The 11,236-nt window shown below is 44.5% G+C and overlaps 2 protein-coding genes across 2 annotated transcripts; both read right to left on the bottom strand.

The window, feature by feature from the left end:
* Nucleotides 1-191: 191 nt before the first annotated feature.
* LOC135514804 (cAMP-dependent protein kinase type II-beta regulatory subunit-like) lies at nucleotides 192-6,888 on the bottom strand. Its single transcript, XM_064938423.1, has 11 exons — nucleotides 6,317-6,888; nucleotides 5,717-5,752; nucleotides 5,151-5,206; nucleotides 4,783-4,866; nucleotides 4,554-4,660; nucleotides 3,884-4,037; nucleotides 3,436-3,537; nucleotides 2,864-2,938; nucleotides 2,712-2,780; nucleotides 2,166-2,310; nucleotides 192-1,983 (listed from the first exon to the last, which is right to left on the bottom strand). Exons 1-11 carry the CDS (start codon nucleotides 6,597-6,599, stop codon nucleotides 1,847-1,849), a joined length of 1,248 nt encoding a protein of 415 aa, XP_064794495.1. The 5' UTR covers nucleotides 6,600-6,888; the 3' UTR covers nucleotides 192-1,846.
* A 430-nt stretch (nucleotides 6,889-7,318) lies between these two features.
* bbs10 (Bardet-Biedl syndrome 10) lies at nucleotides 7,319-11,233 on the bottom strand. Its single transcript, XM_064938422.1, has 4 exons — nucleotides 11,183-11,233; nucleotides 10,731-10,955; nucleotides 8,412-9,290; nucleotides 7,319-8,287 (listed from the first exon to the last, which is right to left on the bottom strand). The coding sequence occupies exons 2-4, from the start codon at nucleotides 10,928-10,930 to the stop codon at nucleotides 7,483-7,485; spliced, it is 1,884 nt and encodes a 627-aa protein (XP_064794494.1). The 5' UTR covers nucleotides 10,931-10,955; nucleotides 11,183-11,233; the 3' UTR covers nucleotides 7,319-7,482.
* Between the last annotated feature and the right edge of the window lie 3 nt (nucleotides 11,234-11,236).

Raw genomic sequence — 11,236 nt, forward strand, 5'->3', positions numbered from 1 at the left:
CAACTAGCTAGTGTAGTTTTTATACTGTATGAGGTTTGGGTTACAGTTTTGACTACAATTTCAGGGACTGGCAGACAAAGACTGTCAAAAAAATAAAGGCACAGACTGTCTTTGATAAAATGTTTGTAAACATGCATGCATTTGCGTGTACATGTGTAATATACACAACAGTAAAATATGCAAACGGTCAATTATTTATACAAAACACAAGTGTATTGCAATGGAAATTCAAATAACAGTTAAGATGCTGAAAATACTCAGGAAATTAGGTGTATTGTAACAACATCACAAGAAAAATGAGAAACTGCAAAGCAAGTGCCGGAGTGGACCCTTAAAAAATATTAAATTAAAACAAATCTGTTTTTACACACAGAACACTGGCATTAACACCATGACACAAGGAATGGCAGACACCTGTTGTTGGCATAGGTAATTATGTGCAGAGGTAGACAAGATAAATCCTTTCAGTTGACTGATGAAACTGGTTTCAGAGATTTACTTGCATTGATTGTTGAACATCTATCTGACAAAGTATTGGCAGGTTAAAATAATGACACTTATGAAATATCTGGTTCAACAAGGCAAATACGGTACTAAGCTATTAAGGAGAACAGTGCGTGAATGACAAAGACAAAGATTTTCTTTTTTTAGCAGACTGTACCAAAGAAACTATGTACCAAACGTAGGTCGAGCAGCAATATGCAAAATACTAAGAATTTCCCTATCTGGTATTTCCCTTATGAAGACACCCCATGTTTTACCAGCTGGAAATATTGATCTCAAAAACAGCTCTCCAAAACACCCACTGATACATCAGAAATCACATGGGAAAAGACACTATGTCAAAGAAACATCCTCTGACAACTTATCAACAGCTTATAAGATAATAACTAGTACAAAAAAAAAATGAAGTAAGCAACACAGTCCATTAATTAATTGGTTCTGTGAGGACCAACTTCACATATAGATCTGTCAGGAAATACTGCCTTTTAGCTACTGAGCACCAAGTTGTGTCAATGTCCCATTTGATTTAACAAAAACAATACACATCAGCTTAACAAATGATATGCTACTAATGCTCTTCAACTAGATCATAAATGCTTAACTCAGGACTAGAACACTATTACAAACTTCAAGTACAATATGCATTTTTAAATAAAGTTGAGAACGGCAAATAAAAGGCACACTGAAATATACCACTACCAGCTCTATGTTGCTTTTTTTGTTCGGGAAACACTGTTGTTATCATATGACAGAAATTGTCCAGACTAAAATGTTACTCTAAAAAGTCGCTAATACATCTGGGAGATAAGAAACAACAAGTGTAATCTTATTCCATTATGAATTCACATGCTTGGTGGTAACATTTACGGGCAACAACAACAAAAGTGCGACGTCTTTTTAAAGTGTTTTTCTGTGAGGGAAGGTTAAATGCCGGACAATAGATGACCCCGACGTTTCATTTTGAATCAAAAGCCGTAACGTGGTTTATCTATTAGACAAACCTGATAGAAGTGTGTCTTCATATGTACCATTTGGATATAAGGCCAGGAATTAATCTGAAGGTCATTAACAAACACCACTATGTTCGTGTGTCATACAAAATACTAAAACTACACAAATGGGATTCATCTCATATGAAGTCTGAGTTTGCAGTATGAACAAACCTCTATCGAAAAATGGTCCGATTGCTAATACTGTAATATAAACACAGTGGGTGATGTGTGTTAAAGCAGACTGATAATAACGCAGATCAGTACCAGGGGTATTTGGCCCCTCAGGAGAGTCTCGGAGTCCCTTGTTACAAAAACATCAGGTCTCAGCTGTCTATGCCGAGTGTACTCTATCACGCCGCGTCGTTGTCGTGAATGTCGCCGTTACGTCCGAACAGCGCCGCCAGCTGCTCGTCGTAGTCGACGATGTTCCTCTTCATGATGTCCATGCAGGGACCCAGCAGACGCTCAAACGCCTGCACGTCCATCACTAGAACACACAAACACCACACACACACACACACACATAGACAAAAACACAAGGACAACCACATCGGATGAAGCTAAACGTAGCAAGGCTATTGGATATCATCTAGACTAGAGAGCATGAGTATTGAGATCCTTCCTGGAGTGCAGTGCCCCTCCAGCTGATTGCAGTCATTATCTACTTACCTAGACACTTGACGTTTCCTACAGCGTACGCTGAAGCAGCCCGGGGCTTGTTGGTGACCAGAGCCAACTCTCCAAAGTACTGTCCCCTGGTGCACATGGCAATCTCCACCTCCTCTTCCACCCCTTCTCCCTCCTCCTTTTTCAACTGGGGGTAACAGACAGACAGACAATGCAAGACATACAGTGGTTCCCATAGGACAAAACGGTACTATTGACATGCTGGGTAACGGTGCTTTCAGCTCATTTTAACCGGTTAAAACTAACTCCAGACATATTTACATGTGCGGGGGCGGCAGGGTAAGCCTAGTGGGTAGAGCGTTGGACTAGTAACCGAAAGGTTGCAAGATCGAATCCCTGAGCCGACAAGTTTAAAAACCTGTCGCTCTGCCCCTGAGCAAGACAGTCAACCCACATTTCCTAGGCCGCCATTGAAAATAAGAATTTGTTCTTAACCGACTTGCCTAGTTAAATAAAGGTTCAATAAAAACTCAATCAAATGTGCAGGAATACTTATCAACAGTTCCAGAAGCATAGAGTAAGCCTTACCTTGCTCATATTCATGGTTATTCGCACTTGACCAGACTCTACTATGTAGAAGCAGTTAGCAGTGGCCCTCTGGAGGAACAGCAGCAGTTAGTTGCACCTCTTACATTTTACATGGACTTTCTCCAAATACAGGGATCATGAGAGAGAATTACCTGAGCGATAATCTGTTCTCCGTCACTGTAGGTCTTGGAGGATAGAACATCCACCACACACATCCTCTCAGAGACCTGTCAGGACAAGAGAGAACAGGAGCGGTAGCTGCTACAATGCTCTACCAGATGGCGATAAACACGCTTGTGCTGTAGTTATAGGTGTATATCATTATGCATTGTATATACTATAGAGTGCTAAGTGTTAGGACTGTGCTGGTGAAGCATTATTAAGGGCCTGTAAGTAACCACGTCACGGTAAGGTCTACACCGGTTGTATTCATGTGACAAATACAATTTGATTTGATTATCAAGAGCGTCACTCAGTCAGAATCACTCTCCGAGACGTTTCCGTTTTGCATGGAATAATCCCAAATTAGTAGTTCTGACTTGTTCTTCAATCAAATAATGGTCATTCATTTGACAATCCCTTGACAATGGCACGCAGTTGTCAATGGTTTTAGCGGCGCTGCGAGGTCTCCTTGCCCCCTCCCCCCCCCAGCCGGCAAATCAAACATTCTGCACCTTACTGAGAGGTTTTATTGATAACAACCTACAGAGATCACAGTTGTTACCTGTAAAGATGTGAGCAGGGGCAGAGACTCGATGAAAGCCTCGTACATCTTCCTCTTCTTGTGGTTGTTCTTTACTATGATCCTCCTGAACATCAGTCGGTCCTAGAGTACATACAACATCACAGGCCTCAGATCATTTCAACCAAACACCACACTACATGGTAACCCCAGTAACCGAGTTGCTTCAACACTCAAGTCAGTTTTACCATTTTGTTCCCGTAACGGTTAAGATTCTGATTTCCAGTGAGTAGGCTGATGCCTTCAGACAACTAAGGCCTGTTGGCATGTTTTGCTTTAGGCATCCCTTCTGTAATTCACTCCACAATCTACCGGGGGGGGGCATAACCTACCATTCAAACCTACAGTACGTAACAGACTACCTACACATCCTCTCAACCGTATCAGCGACAGTACAATCCGCTGGTTCACCCGAAAGCCTTCAACCTACCATGCACCAGAGGGCTCCCACAGAGGTGGCGATGATGGTGGCAGCCCTGGGGGTGTTGTACATCAGGGCCAGTTCGCCAAAACTGCCCTGGTTGTCATAGGAACCCACCACACGCTCCACCTTGTCTGACTTCATCAGGATGTCAAAGGTCCCTCTGGGAAAGAAGGCAGCATCATAATGATCCATTCATTAATTGCATAAGTATTTATTATATGGGAAAATCTTCTATCGCACCCAACTCTGGCCAATAGTAGTGCATAATACAGGAAATAGGATGCGATTTCAGACCCATCGTCGCCAGTATTTTTTGTAACCTTTATTTAACTAGGACGACGCTGGGCCAATACTGAGCCGCCCTATGGGACTCCCAATCACGGCCGGTTGTGGCTACTGCCTGGATTCGAACCAGGGTGTCTGTAGTGAAGCCTCTGGCACTGAGATGCAGTGCCTTAGAACCGGGAGCAGCGTCTCAGAATCGGAGTGCTGATCTAGGATCTGTCCATCTAATTATATTCATTATGATCTAAAATAAAGAAGCAGCCCGGGGCTTGCTGATCCGAGAACAGCCCTTCTACTCCGAGACGCTTTGTGGATATGGGCCCTGGTCTCAAAAAGTGTTGTATAGACTGTCTAGTCTGCTTACAATGTCTTGATGAATCTGAAGTCCTACCTTTCGATAACATAGAAGTTATCCCCATCGTCATCCTGGTCTATAATGTGTTCGCCAGCCTCCACTGGCATCTCAAACATTGCATCCAGTACCTGGGACATCTGCTCCTGTTAACACAAACAGAGATATTTCAGTGACACGGCCCACAGCAGCATCCATATAGAACATTTGTTGACTTTTCCTCAACGCATTTGTTCAACCTATAGTCTTTCCACCCAATTCACTTTACCGGGTCTAGGTTTTTGAACAGCAGAATGTCTTTGCAGGCCTCCTGTAGTCTGTGCCTCTGCTCGTCGGTTTTAGGATGGGTGATCTTTTAGAGAGCAGAGCAGAGCCATAATTAGCATGGATTATTATAGCTACTGTATCAGGTTCATGTACAGAGTGCAGACAGTCATCTAATCTCCTTCCCACCCTGTTTCACTCAGCATCTGACTTCATATGCTGAAATGTTCTTTTGTTCCTGATAAATACACAAACGTTCGACCTAAACCAGTTTTGACCAACAATGGTTTGCAGTGGTCCAGCGGCATCAGGTCATTAGCTAACTTGAGGTTAAAGGTCAACCCGATAGTGATGAAGGTTAAGTGATCTTACCCTGGGCTCTTTGTCCTCCTCTTCCTCATCATCAGGGTTGAATGCTTCAGCACACACTGTGGAGAGGAACAAGAGTCATCACATTACACTTGAGTGCCTCCTTCAGATTTCACTCAGGATACCAAGAGTGATTCCAGCCACACCGAAACCAGGAGGTCACATAGTCGGCAGTGTAATCCATTTCACCCAGCATTGTTTACGCCTGTAATGTCTATAGGTGAACATGCTGAACTCTAGACTGGTCCTGATACTTAAGTACTGTGTGCATTGAAAACCCTCTGGCTAGCAGACAGACGTTTGTGTGATCCTGCTACAGTACTATTAACATATGTGATAGTGATGACAGCAGCAATTGCTGCTCAGACTGGATCAATAGTCCCAGCCACAGAGAGGATATCATTACGCCCATCAAACACACACTTCAGATTTCATTTCCTGTCACTATCTGTAGAAAACACCGGAAAAGTGAGTACTTTTGTGGATGCAAAATACAAGGGTCAACCAAACCAGAGTTCTTTAACTACACTGTTATGAGATGGCATAGCTAGAATAAAAAACCTGCTTACCTGAAGATCTTCTCAAGAATCTGTTGATCACCGGAGCTAATAAAACAAAGTTACATGAAGATGAGATGTATTGATGTAACAAGGTTCTGGCTTAACAGATAGAGCATTCTGATCTAAAATCACCGTTGATTGTTTTCAGCTAACGTTAGCAAGCGAACATGGAATGAATCTAGCTAGCTGACGCTACTGATGCTCACACAGGTCAGGATAGCAACGGACACTTTCAGAAAGATCTTTCCACTCCGCACTGGCCAAAGTTAACAATAGGGGTTATTCAAGGTTTTGGGGTGGTAGCTAGATAGCCATTTCCCTTCGAGACGTGATTGTGAGTTCAATTGCCTTTTCTCGCCCTGGCATCTGTTTACCCACAAGTACAATTATCGCGAAAGTTGTCACTTCCCTCTGTCCACGAGGGATTGGTGGTAAAATGGTCAACTAACGTCAGCCGGGCTGACTACTGTAACTATAGTATAGTAGTAGCAAACCGTTAGCGAGATTGACTTTCTCAGTGGCTGCCACCGTAACGTAGCTACCTATCAAGGTTAGCAGCACCACAACGGGCAATGCTGACTTTTCTAGCAGAACGGTGAGGTTAGCTACCTACGAATTCCTCCTCCTCATCATCATCTTCTTCTTCATTTTCCGAATCAATTTGCATTGCCTCCTCGGCAAAATTGACCGATCTTCCACTGCTAACATTACCACCAGGTCGACCGTTAGCTGAATCTCGGGCATTGTCAAATGCGGATCCTCTCCGATTCTCCTTCAGTTGGATGAAATACTGCAAGGCAAAGTCCAGAAGGTCTCCTGGCTGATTCCTCAACACTTCCACTGTAAAGCTTTGCAGCAGCTCCGTCAGTCCGTCGGGGATTTCAATACTCATTTCTAATCGGTTTTATTAAGAGTCAGGCAAATAAAAATGACTAAAACTAATATTCCAGCTCAGGCTTGCACGGGTTGACAGCTCACTTGAAAAATAATTCCACAGACACAGCCTTTTGTTACAAATGTTGTTGACGTTACACCCATCCTCGATTTCTGTTCATCTGTAGCTAGCTATAGCTTGCTAATTTAGCTACCGCCTTTTGATGAAACCCGAATGAAAATGGCAGTATAACACGCTAGCTAGCTAGCATCATTTTGCTGCTGGCTTCAGGAAACCCACGCATGTGACCCAGGTATCCATGACAACCACCCATCTAGAGATTGCGCACGCAGAATCATAGAAATAGAACAGTGAACAGATCAGTCACCACTCCATCTCACTGGGAGCATCGTTTTCCCAGACAGTACAGAATGTTTAGAAACTATTGTGATTTTACCCGTCTCAAAATTCACATCAGCACATTATATATTTCATCATGCATATTGACAGTATAGCATAATACTCGATTTTTTTGGCATAACAGTTGTCTGATGTGGGCCTAGACTTAACCATTATTTCACAAGGAGATTCCATTTGTTATTGATACAAACACAGCAACTGACCTGCTTAGAAGTGGATGAATAATAAAATGTCTGGGTTGGGCAGAGTGTTTTCTCTACAATGGAGCGGAGGAGAAGCGATGAAGGAAACGATCTGTCCTGTCGCTGTAACAATGTAACACAACCACACTCCCTTTTCATCAAATAAAAATCAGATTTACTACCATACAAATTCATCTGCAAAGACATACCAAACAAATAGATGGCTTTTTCAAGAAGTGAATATGAAACATTTGGATGAACAATAAAACAAAAACACAAAGGAATTCAAGTATGAGTTCTCAGTCATCCTCCTCCTCTTCTCTCTGACAGGCGTGTGAGAGTGTGTGTGAGGTATTAACGTGTAGTACAGTGTCCACAGACAGTAGACTCCTGAGACACTGTAGAACAGCCAGGATCAGTTGATACTTACAGGACACTGACTCCACACCTGAACTAGAGCCAGAGCTTGACCAAACTGTCACCTCCTTTACCCCTGACCCAGACCCTGACCCAGTGTCAGCCTGGACCATATTAGAACCATCCGCTGCCAGAACAGCACTAATTTCCGGCGGCTCTGTAGAGATACCATGGTTACGCATGCAACTGAGAGTGTGTGCGTGAGCCTCCAGGTAGTGCCGAGGATTGTGGGAGTAGATTTGTCTGGGCACACTCAGTAGGGCCTCTGCTAGCATCCCCGAGACGGCAGGGTTGTCCAAGTGTGACAGAGTGTGTGTGTCTGCGTTTGACTGAGTGTGCGTGTCTGTGTGTGACGGAGTGTGCGTGTCTGTGTGTGACAGAGTGTGTGTGTGCCTGTGTGTGACAGAGTGTGTGTGTCCGTGTTTGCGCTGTAGGAGTGTGTGGTGTAACAGGAACTCAAAAGTCCCGCCCACGGAAATGACACAACAAGGCTCCATCACGTCTGTGCGTGCCGTTCTCTCTGTCGCTCTAGTCCTGTGTTTGGGGCCCCAGGTAGTATGCAGCATGTGTAGAGCATCTCGTACTGCACACACACTCTGTTCCGTCTGGCCCTCGGTCAGTCCACACACAACCAGACTGTGGGGTCTGCCCCTGTCTTCTGCCTTAGGAAACCCCACATTGACAAACCTGGGAGAGAAAACCACATAATTAGAATAGTGTGTGTGTGTGTGTGTGTGTGTGTGTGTGTGTGTGTGTGTGTGTGTGTGTGTGTGTGTGTGTGTGTGTGTGTGAGACTATCCTGTTACCATACCTGTGAGCTCCCAGCACCAGCGGCCGGCAGAAGGTAACCGTAGCAACGTGTTCCTGTCCAATCACAGCCCAGTCTGAGACAGGTTGGGCTCCACTGAGCACAGAGAACAAGGTGAGGTCGTCTTCACACACACACTCTAACACACACACCCCATACCTCCCCACTGCAGCCAAGAAGGCTTCCGACTGTCTGACTGATGAGAGGAGCAGAGACACTCCTAGATGCTGTAGAATGACACACACACTGTCTAACCTCCTCCCTAATCTCACACACACACTTTCTATCTCTCTATTAGCCCTACCCAGCTCAAGCACAGTTCCACCAATCAGCAGGCTGGGTTCTAGGGGTTCCGTCACCGCTAGGGCCCTGATTGGTCCATGGTCGCGGAGTGGGAGGGGTGTAGAGAAATCTGCATGTATGACCTGGCCCTCCAGCAGACGGGAACAGCCAATAGGGAAGCCTGATACTGCTGTGTGCAGAGCAGGGAAGTGTTCGTTAATGAAGTCGCCATGGCAGCTCCAATGCGAGAGCAGCTCACAGGTCAGTTGGCTGATGATTTCAGCATGAGTAGGGCTGATCCGGGTGTGAAGGAAAGCACTGAGTAGGCGGCACAGAGTGTGTGTGTCTGTTTGTCCTGGGGTGTGTGGGTCTGAAAGGGAGGAGCCATGTGGAGCCACTGCAACAGTGATGACATCACTGAGCTCGTCCAATCCGAAGGCCAACAGAGCTTCAGCCAAACGCTTGGCGCCTGCGCCTTCCTGGCGGGCTTTTCGGGTGTGTTTCTGTATCTCCCTTAGCAATGAGGCGAGCAGCAGGACAAAGGTCTTGGAGCCATCTCCTGTCACCGAGCTGTGTCTCCTCACACACTCCACCACCATCCTACACACACACACACACACACACACACATAGAGATTGAGATTTCACAAAGTACTGTAAGCATGAACATGTGTGTGTGTATATGTATGCACATTACCGTTCAAAAGTTTGGGGTCACTTAGAAATGTCCTTGTTTTTTGAAAGAAAAGCACATTTTTTTGTACATTAAAATAACATCAAATTGATCAGGAATACAGTGTAGACAGCCAATAGCGCTCCAGTATACAATCACTTCACGAGCTCAGGGCATGCCTGGCCCAGCATGCATTTGTAGTCGACTTGTGTGCTGCTACAGCCCCTTACTTTAACTACTGGCACGGCGTTCGCTAAATATTTTCAGAAAGAAACTGACGAAACACACAGGTGAAAAATCAAGGTGTCTTACAAAGATGAGGACCGAGAGCAAGAGAGGGAGTGAAGTGGTGTCCACAACTAAACAATCATTGCGGAATCTGAAAAGACACATAACCCAAAAGCATGATGGTGTACTTACTACCTGCACATGCTAAAAGAAAGGAGCGAGGTGAGTAGCTAATTACGTTTCATTGTAGCAAAGTATTTATACATAACAAATCTCTTAAAATTGATCCTTCATTTTTCTTAAGATTATCTATACAATGGGCCATAATTGATTTTCATATTCCAACTTTCAAGGCGCTTTCCATTTTTGATTGGGTTGTTTTGACTAAAAACCTTTAGGCCTACCTATAAGAAGGAGAAAATAACAACTCTGCATCCCTGCCCAGCCTGGCAAGAGTGGCCAAAAAGTTGTTTAGCATCCTCAGTGGCTCTGCAAACTTGGAGAGGATATTCTCCACTGCTGACCTGCTCTCCAGGTACCATCACATGAGCCTGAAACCAGTCTCTGGCCAAACTGGTGTTTCTAAAAATGAATTCCAAGGACCTCTAGACTGAGCCTAATAAGGCATTTTTCATATAAGTCGCAGCTTATATGCACAATTTATAGACTATAACGATTTAATACAACAAACCTTTGTTAAAATGCTGAGTGCTTAATGTCCCTGACTCCCTACCAGCCTAGTGTGTTCACAATATATTTCTTTGTAGGCTATAGCCTTGAAATAATTTTAATATAGCCTAAATAATCAATTGTCGTTCCTTCTTAGGTTCCCTGTCTGGCTCCTGACCTAGTTAGAGTGTTTATATGCTGTTTAATATGACATGTAGCCAATTTGAAATGATGAGCACGTCTTACATTCACCTTTTCATATTTATTAAAGTACTTTTTATTCAAATCACATGGTTTGGTTTCAATACTCCACAACCAAATAGTAGGTCCAGGTAGTCAAAAAAAATATGTGGGTGTTGGTTAAATTGTGGGCGGTTTGAATGGACGTGGAGCACTGGAGCTGTGCGCAGACATCACTCCATGAGCAATGAGCGAGATTTCCGAACGCTTAACTCCACTCTAACTTGTTACCTGGCCAGCGGGTGTTCCACCCGCAGGGCTGTGAGGATGCGTGTTCCATGGCGTGTCAGCAGAGTTTGCCCCGTGTCCCGTGTGAACAGCACCTGTCCTCCATCAGGACCAAAGCTCCTCCGGATCACTGCCTCCAGGACACTCACTGTCTGCAGTACGGAGTCCAGCTGCAGACACCGAGGCTGCAACCGCATCCCCATACCAAATACCTGAGATGGAGAGAGGCTACTTGTCCAGGACACAGACACAATTGGGTTAGCTGGGATTCACTGGCTTCAATGTGGCGCTGCACACATTTCATATGAATTGAAGTAGCTAGCGAGCCTACTTCGATACTGCGCGCCAGATCCTGAACCTCTTATCTTGATGAGTGACAGGTCACTTTATGGTAAAACTATACTGACTACATCCAGGATAAAACACCGAAATTCTGATTGTTTACGTGAACTCACCTTGGTGTGGAAAAGCTTCCTTTGGTTTCCTAGATACCTCTTCCTCTGATGGGA

Source organism: Oncorhynchus masou, chromosome 26 (genome assembly GCF_036934945.1).
Source record: "Oncorhynchus masou masou isolate Uvic2021 chromosome 26, UVic_Omas_1.1, whole genome shotgun sequence".
Classification (NCBI taxonomy): Eukaryota; Metazoa; Chordata; class Actinopteri; order Salmoniformes; family Salmonidae; genus Oncorhynchus; species Oncorhynchus masou.

Excerpts from the sequence above, each read along its gene's own strand:
- LOC135514804 (XM_064938423.1), bottom strand. The coding sequence starts at position 6,599 with ATGAGTATTGAAATCCCCGACGGACTGACGGAGCTGCTGCAAAGCTTT. Across the intron at positions 5,753-6,316 it reads TGAGGAGGAGGAATTCGTAG|CTCCGGTGATCAACAGATTC; the intron begins GTAGCTAACCTC and ends TTGTTTTATTAG. Across the intron at positions 4,661-4,782 it reads TGTTCAAAAACCTAGACCCG|GAGCAGATGTCCCAGGTACT; the intron begins GTAAAGTGAATT and ends TTGTGTTAACAG.
- bbs10 (XM_064938422.1), bottom strand. The coding sequence starts at position 10,930 with ATGGGGATGCGGTTGCAGCCTCGGTGTCTGCAGCTGGACTCCGTACTG. Across the intron at positions 9,291-10,730 it reads GTGGAACACCCGCTGGCCAG|GATGGTGGTGGAGTGTGTGA; the intron begins GTAACAAGTTAG and ends GTGTGTGTGTAG. Across the intron at positions 8,288-8,411 it reads CTGGTGCTGGGAGCTCACAG|GTTTGTCAATGTGGGGTTTC; the intron begins GTATGGTAACAG and ends TTTCTCTCCCAG.